This window comes from Tiliqua scincoides, chromosome 2 (genome assembly GCF_035046505.1).
Source record: "Tiliqua scincoides isolate rTilSci1 chromosome 2, rTilSci1.hap2, whole genome shotgun sequence".
Taxonomy (NCBI): domain Eukaryota; kingdom Metazoa; phylum Chordata; class Lepidosauria; order Squamata; family Scincidae; genus Tiliqua; species Tiliqua scincoides.
Window position 1 is genome coordinate 101,602,108 of NC_089822.1, and position 17,723 is coordinate 101,619,830.

Sequence of the window (17,723 nt, forward strand, 5' to 3'; positions counted from 1 at the left end):
AGCAAAGTCCAACAGACTGCCAGGAGATGTGCTAACGACTACTGGCTCCAGCTCTGTTCCGAGATACAGATAGCAGCTGACACGGGCAACATCAAGGGGATGTATGATGGTATCAAGCAGGCCCTAGGTCCAACACAGAAGAAAATTGCCCCTCTGAAGTCTGCCACAGGCGAGGTCATCCAGGATCGGGCGCAGCAGATGGAACGCTGGGTGCAGCACTACTCTGAGCTATATTCCAGAGAAAATGTAGTCACCGAAGAATCACTGAACAACATTGAGTGCCTGCCTGTGCTGGAAGAGCTTGACAGTGAACCAACCCTAGAAGAACTTCACGTGGCCCTGGACTCCCTTGCCTTTGGCAAGGCACCTGGAAAAGACAGCATCCCTGCTGAAGTCCTAAAATGCTGCAAAGAGATCATCGTCACTGAGCTGCATGAAATCCTCTGTCTCTGCTGGAGAGAAGGTGGAGTACCTCAAGACATGAGGGATGCAAACATCATCACGCTGTACAAGAACAAAGGTGACAGGGGTGACTGCAACAACTACCGCGGCATCTCTCTCCTTAGCGTTGTAGGAAAGCTGTTTGCCCGAGTTGTACTAAAGAGGCTCCAGGTACTTGCAGAGAGCGTCTATCCAGAATCGCAGTGTGGATTCCGAGCCAACAGGTCCACCACTGATATGGTATTCTCCCTTAGACAACTGCAGGAGAAATGCAGGGAACAACGACAGCCACTCTTTATAGCCTTCATAGATCTCACAAAGGCTTTCGACCTGGTCAGCAGAGACGGCCTCTTCAAGATTCTCCCCAAGATTGGATGTCCACCCAGGCTCCTCAGCATCATCAGATCTTTCCACAAGGACATGAAGGGCACTGTTGTCTTCGATGGCTCCACATCAGACCCTTTTGACATCCGAAGCGGAGTGAAGCAGGGCTGTGTTCTTGCACCAACCTTGTTTGGGATTTTCTTCGCTGTCCTGCTGAAGCAGGCCTTTGGAACTGCAACAGAAGGCATCTATCTCCGGACCAGATCAGACGGAAAGCTCTTCAACCTCTCCAGACTGAGAGCAAAATCCAAAGTCCAGCTGAAATGTCTGCGTGACTTCCTCTTTGCCGACGATGCAGCTGTCACTACCCACTCTGCCAAAGATCTCCAGCAGCTCATGGATCGTTTTAGCAAGGCCTGCCAAGATTTTGGACTGACAATCAGCCTGAAGAAAACACAGGTCATGGTTCAGGATGTGGACTCACCTCCCTGCATTACAATCTCTGCACATGAACTGGAGGTTGTCCATGACTTTGTGTACCTTGGCTCAACGATCTCCGACACTCATTCTCTCGATACCGAGCTAAACAAGCGCATCGGTAAAGCAGCTACCACGTTTTCCAGACTCACAAAGAGAGTCTGGTCCAACAAGAAGCTGACGGAACATACCAAGATCCAGGTCTACAGAGCTTGCGTCCTGAGTACACTTCTGTACTGCAGCGAGTCATGGACTCTTCACTCACAACAGGAGAGGAAACTGAGCGCTTTCCACATGCGCTGCCTCCGACGCATCCTCGGCATCACCTGGCAGGACAAAGTTCCAAACAACACAGTCCTGGAACGTGCTGGAATCCCTAGCGTGTATTCACTGCTGAAACAGAGACGCCTGCGTTGGCTTGGTCATGTCGTGAGAATGGATGATGGCCGGATCCCAAAGGATCTCCTCTATGGAGAACTCGTGCAAGGAAAGCGCCCTACAGGCAGACCACAGCTGCGATACAAGGACATCTGCAAGAGGGATCTGAAGGCCTTAGGGATGGACCTCAACAAGTGGGAAACCCTGGCCTCTGAGCGGCCCGCTTGGAGGCAGGCTGTGCAGCATGGCCTTTCCCAGTTTGAAGAGACACTTTGCCAACAGTCTGAGGCTAAGAGGCAAAGAAGGAAGGCCCATAGTCAGGGAGACAGACCAGGGACAGACTGCACTTGCTCCCGGTGTGGAAGGGATTGTCACTCCCGGATTGGCCTTTTCAGCCACACTAGACGCTGTGCCAGAACCACCATTCAGAGCGCGATACCATAGTCTTTCGAGACTGAAGGTTGCCAATACAAATCCTTCTACTACCACATTTTTCTTCAATGAAGAATTAGCTTTGCTTCGAATGCTTGTAGTCTCACCTCACCCCTAATAACGCTCATCAGTGGAAGTTTTCAGAATACAATTGCAGAGTTCTGAGCAGAAGGTAGGACAAGAATGGATCTGGAAGGTTAAAAAAATGATGGCTTAAGGCTGGAATTGTATGAACAGAGAGGCCTGCAAGATACATACAGTGGCAAAGGGTGGGCAATTTTGCACTTGGAGCAAAAGGAAAATTAATGTGAAAGAAAAAGGACTTTGTAAAATGAAAGTAGTAACTATATACAGTAAGTAGCAATTTTCTAACTCTGGGCATGTTCACAGATTGAGTTGGATTATCTCTACAGTTGGATTAAGACTGACTTAAATCTTTTGTTTACCTCACCAGACAAGATGAGGAAAGTGTTGATGGTCTTGATATGCTATTTGGGTGCAGGGCAGAGGAAGGGCGATGGTGCATGAGAGCGGCTTTGTCTGAAGGAATTTCGCTCACTGGCTGCCATGAATACTCCCCCACCCCAAAGGTGGAGCCCTGTGGAATGTCCCTCACACAGCTCACAATTGTCAAAGGAGGCAATTCACAGAACACAATCCCAGGGTTCTCCAGCCTGTTTGTCCCTCAGAGACACCCATTTATGGCAGCAGAACGAAGAGCCAGTTGACTTAGCCAAGGTCCTCCTGCATGGATTACTATCCATTAGTGCCACCAGTGGTAGGCCACACATTTCTCCTTGAAGTACGAGTGTAAAAGGAGTAGCTTGGTGAAGGGGCAGGACAGACCCTTTCTTTTCACAATTATAGTGGCACATTATCATAATCCTAGTCCTCCTCCTCATCTTCACATAGGTCTGTGGAACGCAGGTTGTGGTCTGTGAGGATGTCTGAGATGTTCATAGCAGCTGGGCCAGAAAGCTCAATTTCTTCAAGTTCTATATCAGCAACGGACACAGACCGTTTCCCTTTCCCTTCCTCAGGTGAAGGAGATGATTGTGGGGAAGGAGAGCTGGGAGCTACTGAGCTCTCTGTCCCCAAGTTCACTGTAGTTCCACCAGGTGCCACACTGTTGTTCTGTTTGCTCCATGCTGGTGAAGCCCACTTGGCTTGCTCCTTGCTGCCTGAGGTCTGGGAGGTGTTTCGGAAACTTGCAAGGGGAGGACGGAGCTGGACACCGGAACGCGTGGTACCCTCAATTGCTTTCTGGAGCTGGAAGTTTTAGAGACAGGGAATTAATAGGGGAGTTCATCAGGCGCACTCCCAAATAAATAGCTTTTTCTTCAGTGACCCAAAGACTGGAAAGATTCCACCGCACCATTGCTCGGTTTTTAATTATCTTGATTTTTTCGCTACTGAGAAGGGGAAAATGACTAAAGTATTTTGGGCCAAAGGAACATAAACATCCACACAAAGGATGTAGGATCTCAGTGTGTGGTTTCAATTTTCAGGAAAAACTCCAAAGGATATAGAAATACTTGTCTGTAGGCTTAAGTGGTTTAAGTAGTAATTCTCCCTCTCCAGGGAACTGTAGTTCTATGAGGAGGGTGAGGAATGTACTAAAGAATAGTTCCTAAGTCTCTTGATGGAGAGAAGCCATGACTGTTAGAAAAATCATGGATAAAATATGTTTAACTATCATAGAAAAGGACACACATGCACACAACACACCCACAAACCCCCATAGTAGTAGTCAGGCTTCAACCATAGTGAGTGAAAACAGCAGTGGACCCAGCGCTGGGCGAACAGGGCAAATATTAGGACCAAGCTGGAAGCCTCACTGAGGCTCCTGACACAATCGGAAACCGGACCTGGTTTTCCAGAAGTACAGTTTAAGACTGTGGGGAAGCCTCAGAACGCTTCACCAGTCAGTCTGAAAGTCGTGTGAGGTTTAGTCGTGCTTTGGAGGTGAGGGCGGCCTCGTGCGCGGGGGGAACGGCATTACGGACCTTTGCCCTGGGAGTGAGGAGGGGTAAGACTGCCACTGAGTGAAAACTTGAAACGTGCATGCGGGTCTAGGCACAATCTATCTGACCAAAAGACTTGCTGATAAAGAGAAAAGACTTCAAGAGCGGATCAAGGAAATGCAGGGACAGCAAGACTTCATTTACCTCTTCCAGTGCAATCACGCCTCTTAGTTTCCCCATACTGGTTACATAGGCATGGGTGAGCCCCAGCAAGGAAAACAAGGTATGTGTCTGGGTGGGGAGAGATAAGATAATTTATGTCAGTGAGACAAGAGAACCAACTGACTGTTTCAGACGCGTGGATAATAGAAATCCATATATTTTTGGTAGATTCTGTTGCTTCCGAACCAAGAAGAAGAAACCCAGAGCAAAGCCAAAACACTAACTCTCCAGAGGCCTAAACAATTACAGACATGGATCCCACCAACCCAATATTGCAGTGTCATTTTTTTTGCTAGTAAGAACAGACTGTAGCAAGTTAATTGATATTTACACAATAACGCATCATAGGTAATTCTACCTTAGAAAAAGAGTCATAGGTTAAGTTTCTAATTTGATTACATTTGACTAGGGCTGCACAGCTGTGACTCATCAAATGGAAGTAAGCCAACCCGCCATTTTTTGGCCTGCCCAGTGCTTGACACCTTCCTGTTTTTGTTGCTCCGGGCTGTCAGCCAAAACAGCAGGTGGATTGGCTGCATTTGGCCTGGTGGGTCATGAATAGGGTTGTCACCTGCTAAAAGAAATCTGAAGCTGCAATCCTGTGCATGCTTAGCTGAGAGTAAACCCTGCTGAAGTAAGGTAGCTGCCCTGTGGTTGAGAAAGCATACATAAAGTTTGCCCTGGCCCTGCATTTATCATACGAGGTGTATTAATTGAAAGTTGCTTGGAAGAAAAAACATTCTTTGATTTGATTCTTTGATTTTAAGATGTTGTCTGCACGAGTCTTAGCAGGCATCACCTTAGAACATACATTCTCTCCAGCAAGACAGAAAAGGAGGAATGTCTCTAATAGCACGGTGTCCGCAATCCAATCAATCGACTAAAGATCACCATGAGAGTCCCACATTGTGCTGAGTTTGCCATTTATTGGTAACAACTCCCCCCCTCAATCACTCCTGCATCTGTTGTCCTAGTGGCAAAACATAGTTTTTATGGAACTATAAGGAGAAGCAGGTGATCAGTCTGGGTGTGGGGCAGATCTTGGTAGCAGCTGGGATTCTATGCCAGGTTGGACCCATCCTGACTCTCCAAAAGATCTGGCATAGGTCCAAGGAGACCCAACGACAGCCAGGCAGTTTACGGAGAGGTAAGTAAAAAAAAATTTACTTACACCTGCACCATCTGGTCACACAACCACAATATTGCACACAACACAGCTGCAGAGTATAAACTGGTTGGAGATAGGATTGGGCCATTAGACAGTTAATGGAGAAAGAGACGTCCATTAATGGCTACCAGTCAAGCACTCCTCCATAACCTCCAGTTGGTTGGCAACCTTCAGTCTCGAAAGACTCTGGTCTAAGCCTACAGCACCCGGTATTCCCAGGCGGTCTCCCATCCAAGTACTAACCAGGCCTGACCCTGCTTAGCTTCCGAGATCAGACGAGATCAGGAATGTGCAGGGCATGCCTTTGAAATACCAATTGAGGGCAGCAATGGCAGGACAGGGCTACTGGCCTTCATGCCCTGCTTGTGAGTTTCCAAAGGCTTCTGGTTGGTCACTGTGGGAAAAAGGATGCTGGACAGGATGGGCCTTTTAGTCTGACCCAGGAGAGTCTCTCTTACATTCTTGATTTAGTGACTATAGTGTGCAGGCTGAACAGGAGACACTCAGAGAACCCACGACTGGAGAGTGGCAGCAGGAATAAGCCTGGGTGGGGAGAAGGGAGAAAAGAGAGCAAATACAGGAAGTGACAGTATGGATGCCCACCTTGTGTAAAGACGTCCTCTCCACCAGCTGAAAGGGTGAGGGATCTATGCGGCAGCTGTCAAAGCACACATCTTCCTCCAGCTCCTTCTGCTCCCAAGCTTCTATCTGACACAGGAAAGAAGGGGTCACACACATGGTTTGCATGCCCACCTTTCTCACACTGCTGCTGTCCTTCACTCATCGACCATGCATGCTCTAACCTGCAGCACATCATGTGCTACTTTTTATGCAGAGAATCTTGAACGTGCTGCTCCAACTTAATATCTCTTTTAGTGATCACCACAGCTGCTAAATAGAACCTCCAAGATCAAGGGCAGTATACCTCAGAGTGCCAGAAGGTACAGAACAAGAAACACGGGAATGCTGTTGCCTATTTGGGGCTTTCCAAAGACATCAGGCTGACTGCTGACGGGGCCAGAAAGGTGGTCTACATGGACCTTTATTCTCCCCTGCAGGACTTTTTCAGAAGTCCATATAAGGTGCATTCATTGCCCTTTTGCACAGCCCCCCTCCATCTTAGCTAGGATTCTCTTTGTGGATGATTTTCCCATGGATGTATCTCCACCCGGTTGGGCCCTCTGGCCTTTGCTGATCTCATTGGCTATCTCTGCTCCTGGCTATTCAGGCTATTCAGCTCCTGCTGCTTTCCGCAGCCCTCCCAGGTCTTTTTAGGTTAAAGACCTTAACCCAGGTCTTTTTAGGTTAAGCAAGTGACCTGCCAGTTAGCGGAATGCAGCTTTCTAGCATCTGTCTTATTGACTTTCTCTCTTGACTACCATTTTTCCCCCCACCTTTCTCTCCATTTTCCAATCAGGTCAAATCAAGCAGAGTAGCTATGACCATCTGAGTGTGCCACTTCAATGTCAGAAGCTTGAAGGCATGCTGTATAAGGAGTAGCAAAGAAATCAAACAAACTGTAAACTGCTGTGGTGCTTTCTTCATTATTTAAATGTTGTTTTAAAAAAAATGCCAACTTTTGTGTGCCACTCAGAAAGTGTCCATGTGCCACTAGTGGCATACGTGCTGCAGATTGGCCACCCTTGCTCTATCATCTTTGAGCCACTCTGGACAGGTCCCCCCTCCAACCCTTCCAGCATCAGATATCCTGTTCCTCTGGAGGCACACCTAACAGGAATTAACCCCACATACCATTTCGGTCCAGTACAAGCGCCACAACTCTACCCTCTCCACCTTGCCCTTTATGCCTGGAAATACTTCCCAGAACACCTCTCTCTCTCTCTCTCTCTCTCTCCTTTCAACTCCTCTTCAAAATCAGCCTGCTCTCTGCAACCTTTTTGACTTCACCACTTAAGTGTTAAACCAGATGTTATCCTAAATGCATGACTGAATGGGTTTTTTTTGTTTTGGTTTTGCAGAGAACAGCACATGGGAGGGCATGTAACAAACCAGAACCATGACCGGGGGTTAGTATTTTACCACCACCAGAGTTTTTATTTCAATCATACCCCCTCCTTGCTTTGTACTATTTTTAATGAAATTAATGTGAGGTGTATTTTTTAATGAAAAAAAGTTTCCACTGGATGTCAATTGAAAGGAGACAAACTTTAAAAAAAAAATTATAGTGTGGCAAGGTGTGTGTGTGATTGGGATAATAACCGTGGGCTGGGAGCTAAATGCTAAAGGTCATCTACTCCCTCTGCTGCCATTTCACATGTCTCCCCCTCCTCGCACTCTTGGTTTAACAAGGCAAAAACACAAGGGTAGAAAGTGCACATGTAGTCTGACCCTTGGCCTAACTGAATTACAGATTTCCTCTTTCTATCTTTCCTTCCATATCCTTCTGTAGACTTCCACCGTGTTGAATTTTAAAATGGTAAGTTGTGGCAGGGAACTATCCTTGTGTGCACTGCTTTTCGGGCACGTTAATGGTGTTGTGTGAATGACAATCACAGTAGTTGAGGAAGAATGAAGGGACAGCTTTCTACAGCAAGGTCCTCAAGTCTTGCAAAACAGAAGCAATAAATCCTTCTCTAGGAAATGGCAACAGATACGAAAGAGAAGAGCCAATTACAAATCAAGTCAGAAATGATACATTTCATGGTACTACTGCAAGGATACAAAGGCTCTCTCTAACATGAGGCAGAGCAAGGTGGCTATTTTGGGGTGCTGTTGAAGAGTGGAACTTTGTCAATTACTAAATATACTATATATATTTTTTCACTGGGTGTGCGGTGTCTGTGTGCGTATTTTCCATCTGGGATAGAAGAACATTTAGGTCCATCCTTGCTCACAATATATAATATTAGTCTCCGGTTCATGGGCACTTTTCCATGCGAAAAAAAGCAAAACAGAACCATTCCACACATTCATGAGAAAGAGATTGATCTGAAGATTCCAGTATAAACTAAAATCTCTGACATCAAAAAGCAGTGTTCCCAATATTTTATCAGCTGCAATTAACAAGAAATACAACAAGAAATGTTATTTCCCCCTCCCTCCAAAACAATGTCATGAATTTTGTAGAAATCTGTTGACCCATAACTGGTTGGGGTTGGGAACCTCACCAGGACTCTCCACATCCCTACCCTGTTCCAGACCTACCTCCTCTGGCTTCATTGGGTCTTCAACTTCTGCTGAAGCCTGAGGGGAACAGAAAACAGATCTGAAGTTCAGAACAAAGATCAAGCCTGAATTCCACAGCAGATGATCAGGGCAGAAGAATTACTGTCTCTTCCCCAGTAAGTCTCAGTTATATCCAGGGATCTGTGTGTATCCTGCGACTCCACACAAATGAAGAGAAAATACATGATGTTGTGTTTTCTGTGGCTACAGAATCAAAACTCCTGAGCATATCTTTGTTTCAAAAAAAATTTTTAATCCAATTTCTAGCCTTTATGGTTGCAAAGATAAGCTTGAAAATGTATTGTGAACTCCAGAAACCACAACTGGATTCCGTCTGGGAGAGGGAGCTTTGATTCCTTGCCCCCATTGCAAGCAGATACCACAGACTGTTCCTGGTCTAGCAGAGTTCTAGAAGCTCCAAGCGAACGGGGAAATTTCTCAAAAGTGAAAAATAAATCTCCCCTCCTGTCCCAGGGCCCTGAAGCAAAACATTTGTTTATCCTTCAGTTGCAGTCTTTTCTCTTGCTCCATACAAGAGAAAGGAGTTGCAATGGGAAACATGTGCCACTCTTTGCATGCGACAGGTTGCAGCGGGGTAGGGGTGAATTACATTGGAAGTTGCCTTCTCAAACCATCAGTCCATCTAATTCAGCAATTTTCAACCTTTTTCATCTCATGGCACACTGACAAGGCACTAAAATTGTCAAGGCACACATTTTTGTCAATTGACAGGCACACTGCACTATCAGTAGGGGACTCACAACGTCCAAGGGTCCTGCTAACAAATGACCCTCCTCCAAACTCCCACAGCACACCTGTGGACCATTTGCGACACACCAATGGCAAAGCAGTTGAAAATCCCTGATCTACAATGATTGATAGCAGCTCATGAAGACTTCAGATGGGTATATCCAACCTGGAGACACTAGGGATTGAACCTGGTAACTTCTGCAAGCAAAGCATGTACTCTACCACATGGCCTCTCCCAAAAATAGCTTGAGCCAGTCCTGCTCATCTCCCCCTCTGCCTAACAAATTAGGTAAAATAAGCAGAGAGATGCAAATTTAGTTGCAAAATGTGGCTTTTCTGGACATAGAATTTGCGTTGTGTTGCCTCAGAACATTTTAAATGAAAAGTATACAGCCCCAGTTATATCCCTGACAATCCAGCAGTCGTAGCCACTTCAAAAGCTTCCCTGTTTCTGTGAGGGTGAGTCTATCATGAAAAATGGAATAAAGATGGTGGCCTAGACCGGGGTGGGCAAACCCTGACCCACTGGCCATTTGCAGTCCTCGGGGTCCCCCAATCTGGCCCACAGGTAGCCCACAACCTCCAATGAGCTTCTGGTCCATCAGAGACTGTTGGAGCCTCGCTGGCCCACAACTGCTGGTCACAACCACCAGATGCAAGCTGTGGGATGAGTTAAGAGCAAGGCCTTTTATAGTCTCATGTGTTTTCTGCTTTCCCCTGGACATTATTTTAACCCAACCCCCCCCCACCCCACCCCCTTGTCTCTGAACAATTTATGTCTCCATGTGTTTCTGGCTTGGTCTGTATGTTTTCACTGTGCAAGAGGTGTGTAGCAAACAGTTCACAGTTCTCATGTGGTTCTACATGCCTATATTATAGTTCTCATGTGTATTATAAATAAGCATAGTAAAGTTCATTCATTCATATAAGTTCCACCTCTAATATATTCATTTATGTAAATTTCTTCAAATTTGAAAGGTAAATTAATTCTTTTTTCCCAGCCCCCAACACAGAGAGATGATGCGGTCCTCCTGCCAAAATGTTTGCCCGCCCATGGCCTAGACATCACTGACATTCGCTTTCGGTCCACAGATGTATGCCCATACTCCAGGAGCATTACTTTGAGAACTTGAGTGCTTCATTTCCTTAGCCTGTTTTCCACTTTCAGGGCAACAAAGGCTGTTGTCTTAAGCTACAGCAATCAAAATTCTCTTCTGAAAATTGGTTGGGCCCAATTGAGTTGCTGCTCACCTGCTCCGTAGTCTGAGGTGGAGGGTGGTAAAGGCACAAGAGCTGCTGCACCATTCTCCTCAAGTGCCTGATTCTAGGACCTGTGGGAAAGGAAGGACAAGGAAGGAAAGAGCAAAAAATGCCTGGGAGTCTGGATTGCCAAGCAGCAGTGCTCTTCTCTTCCATAAACCAGGCCAGACAAATACTGAATACTAACTAGACAGAGATCAGTCAATCACGTTTTATTTCTGAAGGAGCAAAAAAAAAGAAAAAAAACAGAACACTGCAGACAGTACTGGAAGATGGTCTGTAGAGTGTTCCTTATGGCAGAACTCTACAGAGACTGGTTCGCACACATGTGTCCAACACCTGGGTTTTTTTATTACTCAACACATGGTGGCCCACAGCCAAATGTGGGGAATGACTATCTCCACTGAAGTTGCTGTACCTGGAGTTTCCCGAGTGGTTGGGGCCTCTGGCAATGGCTTGTGAGGAATCACTGGGCCATTGGGTTCTTCTGGATGACTGGAGGCCAACACAGGCTGCTGAGGCAGCTACAAGAGAAATAAGAAGGAAACAAGGTCCAGCATTTCTTTTAATACTCTGTTGATACAGTGCTTTGCCCAACTCCTGTGGCACATACATAATTTCAGTAATTCCTACGTGGGCCCTGTAGTCAGTATTATTATCCGGATTTTGCTGACAGGGCTGGTGAAGGGAGGCCTAGGCTGAAATTCAGGACTTGTCTCATGAGATTGCAGCTGAGGTGAGACATCAAGCAAGGGCCTCCAGGTCAGTATATCATCTCCCTCTGCCTTTTCTCTCCTGTACTGGTGAATAGTACATATCATCTTCCTAACCACTCTCCCATATTAACACCTCACCTTTCGTTATCTTCTCATTTTTTCCTCTGTAAACTGCTCTGATAATTTTGTTTGTTAAAAAGTGGTATACAAACGATCTTCTTAATAATAATTCCTTTTCCTCTCTTTCAATTTCTTTTTCTTATAAGCTCCCCCACTCCTATTCATTTCTGCCTCCTTCCTCTACCTGGACCTTCTCCTCTTCATCTTCAATCTCATCAACAAAAGCAAAAGATTCACGATCCCATGAGGGCTGCTGGCCTTTGGTGCGCCCATCATACGGTGACCCAGCCAGCTTCTGCTGCTTCTCCTTGGTGAGGTGTAGGCGTCTCTCTGGGCTGAGGTGCCTGAGCAGAAGGGCCTGGAGCTCTGGTCGCTCCACTGAGCCCAAGAGGATCATGGACTCTACAGGAAAGCATGAAAGAAAGAAACATAAGACCTCTTGGGCAGCTCAATTGTCTAACAGCCCAATCTCACCTAAATCCACACATGGCAATGCAGTGGCAACAGTACTTGTCCCCTTGCCCCTGGGTAAGCTCAGCAACCGCAATGGTTCAACTCAGACCTGTACCAGCAGTATCACTGGTACAAGTCCGTGATGATCTGTGTAGGCTGATTAGGACCAGGAAGGGGGTTTGGATATGACATGTGCCGCTGGTCCCGCCCCCTCCCAGGCCTCAGATGCAGGCTCCATCAGTTCTATCTGATGAGCAAGATTCTTTTCTTGTGATTGAGTGTGCCACAATAAATTTAATAATCTTTGAAGATGCCCAAGACTACGTGAATACAATAATATGGCACCAATATGGTACCGGTCTTTGGCAGGTTGGAAAAAGATTGCTGGTCTGCCACATCAGATAGAACAATTGAAAAGAATGAAGAATGAAGAGCACTTCATTAATGTGGAGTTCCAGCAGGTCTGGCCACTGCACTGCAAAAGAACTGAGCATGTCCTTATGACAGACCTCAGAATCCTCTACATGTTTTTGGGGTTCCATAGCAAACCAATCATTATGAAAAGTGTTCTTTGAAAGTGGAAAATTTAAATACAAGCTATTACAAATTTTTGCCAGAATCAGTGTCCTTTACCAGCTATAGCTGGGTTGGATAGGAAAAGGTGAAACCTAAGAAGCTTCGGTTTGGAGTCAATACTTGCTGGCATGACAAGCTGTTTTCTCCACCTCCTAGAATTCCTACAAAGCCCTCTTCTCTTAGTCAGGGCTTCTTGAAGCAGCACAACCTAATTCATAGCTCTCAACCCAGCACTCTGCTCATGACGTGACATGTGCAATCCTTCCCAAAATATACCAGAAAAATATATTTCTCCAGTGGGCCCCCCCCCCAGCTTTTCAGATCTTTGGTGAGATTCCCACACAGAACAGCAGCTGCTGAGCCCACCTTATATTTGTCATTGGCTCTGCAGTTGCCTCCTGTGCTCCCACACAAAACGCCTGTCCTTAATGCCAAGTGGAAGATGACCAATCTCCACTGCCAAGGCCTTCTGCTGCAGTTCCCCCTTCCTCTTGCCAAGTTTCCTCACCCCCTCCATCAGCCTTTCTCATGGTATGATAAAGGGCAGCACAAGGTCCCATACTTATGTGTGCTTCACATGACTTACCAGGCAGAAATTCTTTCTTAGACCTAAGCCAAATTTTGGTGAGTTTCAGTTGTTCTTGCATTAACACTTGTCCTTTCAACAAGACTAGGCAACTTAGTGTGATGAATTGTTTCACTCAGGAAGCGTATAATCTGCAAGCCAGTTCTTCCCTGGGATTGGAAGGACGGCACAGCCCCCTCAGGTCATGTGCAGTGGTCATCCCCCCCCCCCACTGGTTAACAAAACACTGAGATCAACCTCCCCTCCCCCCCCAAAATGGAGAAGATCTTCTGACATGTGACATCAAGCCTGAAATATCTGAATAGTTTCAGCTCAACACTAATTTTAGCTTGGTTTCCCCCCCCCCCCATATCTGATAAATGCAAGACTGAGATAGGAAATTCAGATCAGAATTAGCTGAGTTCTAAGGGCCATTGCCAGTGCTTTTTATTTTTATTTTTTACAAGAGCTATGTTGAATTAATCACAGATTATTTTAGTTATGAAACCACCTTTTTTTTCCTTTTGACTGTTTGACTGCCAAATTGGTACTGGGTCTATTAAGACAGATTAATTTTAAAAAAAACACACAGATAAATTTGAAGAACATCTTCTGAAATATGCAAATTTGTTTTAACCTTGCAACTAGTGTCCCATCCTATTCCTGATCTGTGATCAGAAACACAATGAGGCCAAAGCTCAGAACAGTCATGCAAAAACCCAAATGGAAATGGACATTTTCCAAGGAATAAATACACATTTGGATGCAAAACCCACTTGAGTTTCCTCATCCGTGAGTGTTTTCCCACAGAATAAGCCAAGTACCTTTTTTACTTTTTATTCTGTGAGTTCCAGATTTTCCATGTGGGTTTCAAACATATAGGAAAGCTCAAGTGGTTCTCAATATCCATGAATTTTTAGTCATCAGAGGAAGTGAGATGGAACCCCACCTCATCAATTCTTCTTGATTAAAGAACAGAACTGACCAACGAGGGGGGGAAAAAACTTCCCTATGAAAGCTGGAGTGGTCAAACACATGAGATGCCTGAACCAGGAAGTTTTCTGTCTCCAGAAGGGCAAGCCCGCAGGGCAAACTCCTCTCCTATTGGCAGGTAAGTGCTGCTGGGATACAAGCAGATACAGGACATCTGCCAAAGGCTGTTTGGCAGTGCCAGAAGAGAGACCAGCACAGCTTCTGTGATGAAGATTCCAGATTGCAGGGAAAATGTGGTCACAAATCGTGCATGGGTTGATGCTCATGGATGTGACTCATGGATACATTTTGCCACAGAATAACTGCACACTGTTCTTTGGCCTAGATACCTGCTCAACAGTACCACAAGCCTTCTTTGCAGCTATTGTCTCACCCCTTTCCCAAACTTACAACTGGAGGAGAAAGGGAGGGTGGGAAGATTCAGCAGCTCAAGTTTCAGGCAGATATGCTGCTGTGTATGCTCACATTAGTATCCATCAGAGATGCCAGGAAATGTAGGCACTACATTTCCATGCTTCCCAGTGGCAGATGCCACCACAGTACATGCTTATAAGACTATTTCAAGACCTGACAGCTGCTTCAAAGACCTCCCTCACCTCTAGGTGCATGGTAGAGAATATGAACCAAAACACATCCTTTTCAAAGTGACTTCAGTCCCAAATAGGTCCCAGAAATGCAGTGTCTGATCTCTTTACCCTGCAATTTCAGTCTCTATACCATTTGCTACACCTAAGCCACTCTCTTCCGCTTTAAATGGGTACATACATACCATGTCAGCAAACATTAGCTGGTGGGTATGCCACTCTAGGGAATGCAGTACTGCACTATTTAGGCAGAGGAGGAGAAGAGGAAAAATGGGGTGGGCAAAGTGGAGCCAGGGATCTAACCCCTGGAATCTGTTGGTAAGGCTGCATTAATACACCCAAGTCATGCAGCATAAGAGTGGGTCTAATTCCCCACACAGCTCACCTGGTGAATCCACCACAGGAAAGGTCTTGACAGTACTACTTTGGAGTAAGGTCTGCAGATCCCGGTACTTGCAATTAGAGGAGATGAACTGTACATCACACACCATAATATCTTCAACGAAGATATTGTATTTGCTTGAGTAGGGAGCAAATTTTTTTAAAAAAGGAGTGAGTAAACAGAACAGAGGGGAATTCAATCATTGGAATTTATATTCTCTTCAGGGCAGCTAACAACAGATACAATTACAATAAACTCCAACAATAAAAAATGACTTTTAAAAAAGAACAACTTTTAAATACACCTTTAAAAAAAAAAAGTAAAATCCATAGCACCAGCAATTCCACCTGAACAGCTCCAAACATCCACCACAATAAAATAGTCATTACAGAGCTGAAAAATAACATTGAACACTGAAAAAATATTGAATATTGAAACTTCTGTAGGGAGGAAGTTCCATAATTAGGGTGCCTCTATGGAAAAAGCCTTGCCCTTTGCGGCAGCCAGCCTGACATCAAACTAGTGCTGGCATCTGGGGATGAATTCCCTGAATTGCCTTGGACACAGGCCACTGGGGCTTTTAAGGTCCAGACCAGCACTTTAGATTGCACCAAAAAGTTAACAGGGAACAATGAAGTAGCCCAGATGTAATACGCTCCCTATGGCTCACCCAACTAATAAATAGGCCAACACATTCTGAGCCAGGTGACATTTCCAGACAGTCTTCAATTCAAACCAACACAGAGACTGTTCCCACAGTCCAACCTGGAGGTTATCGAGGCTGCAATCCTATACACTTTCCTGAGAATAAGCCATAGTAAGCAGAATGGGACTTGCCTCTGAAGAGACAAGCATAGGATTGTGCTGTCAGGCGTGTTTAATAGTGGCCAAGTCAACTTTTTCTATGAATCATCTTGGCACCTGTATCAGGTGAGGTTGATGAAAAACACTTGTTGGAGGCCGCACTGGCCCAGTGCAACTGCTCTCAGCGTGAGGGCGACTGTTTGACCTCTCGTGTGAGCTGTGGGATGAGGGCTTCCTCCCCTGCTTGCTGTTTCACGTCTGTGATGCAGTTGCGGCAACAAAGACTGACAGAATGGGCAGCAAAATGGCAGATGCGCTTCAATGTCAGTAAGTGTAAAGTCATGCACATTGGGGCAAAAAATCAAAACTTTAGATATAGGCTGATGGGTTCTGAGCTGTCTGTGACAGATCAGGAGAGAGATCTTGGGGTGGTGGTGGACAGGTCGATGAAAGTGTCGACCCAATGTGCGGCGGCAGTGAAGAAGGCCAATTCTATGCTTGGGATCATTAGGAAGGGTATTGAGAACAAAACGGCTAGTATTATAATGCCGTTGTACAAATCTATGGTAAGGCCACACCTGGAGTATTGTGTCCAGTTCTGGTCGCCGCATCTCAAAAAAGACATAGTGGAAATGGAAAAGGTGCAAAAGAGAGCGACTAAGATGATTAAGGGGCTGGGGCACCTTCCTTATGAGGAAAGGCTACGGCGTTTGGGCCTCTTCAGCCTAGAAAAGAGACGCCTGAGGGGGGACATGATTGAGACATACAAAATTATGCAGGGGATGGACAGAGTGGATAGGGAGATGCTCTTTACACTCTCACATAATATCAGAACCAGGGGACATCCACTAAAATTGAGTGTTGGGCGGGTTAGGACAGACAAAAGAAAATATTTCTTTACTCAGCGTGTGATTGGTCTGTGGAACTCCTTGCCACAGGATGTGGTGCTGGCGTCTAGCCTAGACGCCTTTAAAAGGGGATTGGACAAGTTTCTGGAGGAAAAATCCATTATGGGGTACAAGCCATGATGTGTGTGCGCAACCTCCTGATTTTAGAAATGGGTTATGTCAGAATGCCAGATGCAAGGGAGGGCAGCAGGATGAGGGCTCTTGTTATCTGGTGTGCTCCCTGGGGCATTTGGTGGGCCGCTGTGAGATACAGGAAGCTGGACTAGATGGGCCTATGGCCTGATCCAGTGGGGCTGTTCTTATGTTCTTATGTTATGTTCTAAAGGAAAGCCAGCTTTGCTTTGTGCAAGGCCTTTTATAGGCCTTGAGCTATTTCACGACCTTCATTCATTCATATAAGTTCATCATTAATATATTCATTTATGTAAACTTATGTAAATTTATTCAAATTTTAAATGTAAATTAATTCCCCCCCCCCGGCCCCTGACACAGTGTCAGAGATGATGTGGCCTTTCTGCCAAAAACTTTGGACACCCCTGCTTCAGAGGAAGTGCAGTGCCATCCACAACAGGAAAGTGATACCTTCCACACTGATTGGACTGCATGCCATTAATGTTGCCATCTTCTCTGGACTGACCCTCACAGCACAAACCTATTCATGTCTACTCAGAAGTAAGTACCATTGTGCTCCATGAGGCTTACTCCCAGGAAAGTGTTATAGGATTGCAGCCTCAGCTTGCTCACATGCAAGGGAATGGTGCTATAACATCATGATGCAAAGTGTTTAAACCAGTGATTTTCAACCACTGTGCCATGGCACACTGGTGTGCCGTGGATGGTCCGTAGGCATGCCACAGAACTTCAGGGAGGATCAATTATTAGTAGGGCAATTGGGGAATTTGAGCCCTCTACAGCAGCATGGTATGCCCTGTCAATGGTAAAAAAAAACTGATGGTGTGCTGTGACAATTTTAGCACTTTGTCAGTGTGCCATGAGATGAAAAATGTTGAATATCACTGG

General features: G+C 45.7%; 1 protein-coding gene and 1 pseudogene across 1 annotated transcript in view; both read right to left on the minus strand.

Moving 5' to 3' along the window:
* Positions 1–2,937: 2,937 nt before the first annotated feature.
* The window catches only part of CLCN1 (chloride voltage-gated channel 1), a 100,030-nt gene continuing 85,244 nt past the window's right edge, over positions 2,938–17,723 (minus strand). The window contains 8 exon segments of the mRNA XM_066612646.1: positions 2,938–3,321; positions 4,221–4,307; positions 6,010–6,114; positions 8,572–8,610; positions 10,594–10,673; positions 11,021–11,126; positions 11,623–11,840; positions 14,995–15,128. Coding sequence (XP_066468743.1) covers positions 2,938–3,321; positions 4,221–4,307; positions 6,010–6,114; positions 8,572–8,610; positions 10,594–10,673; positions 11,021–11,126; positions 11,623–11,840; positions 14,995–15,128 — 1,153 coding nt within the window.
* On the minus strand, positions 5,601–5,715 carry LOC136642452 (5S ribosomal RNA; annotated as a pseudogene).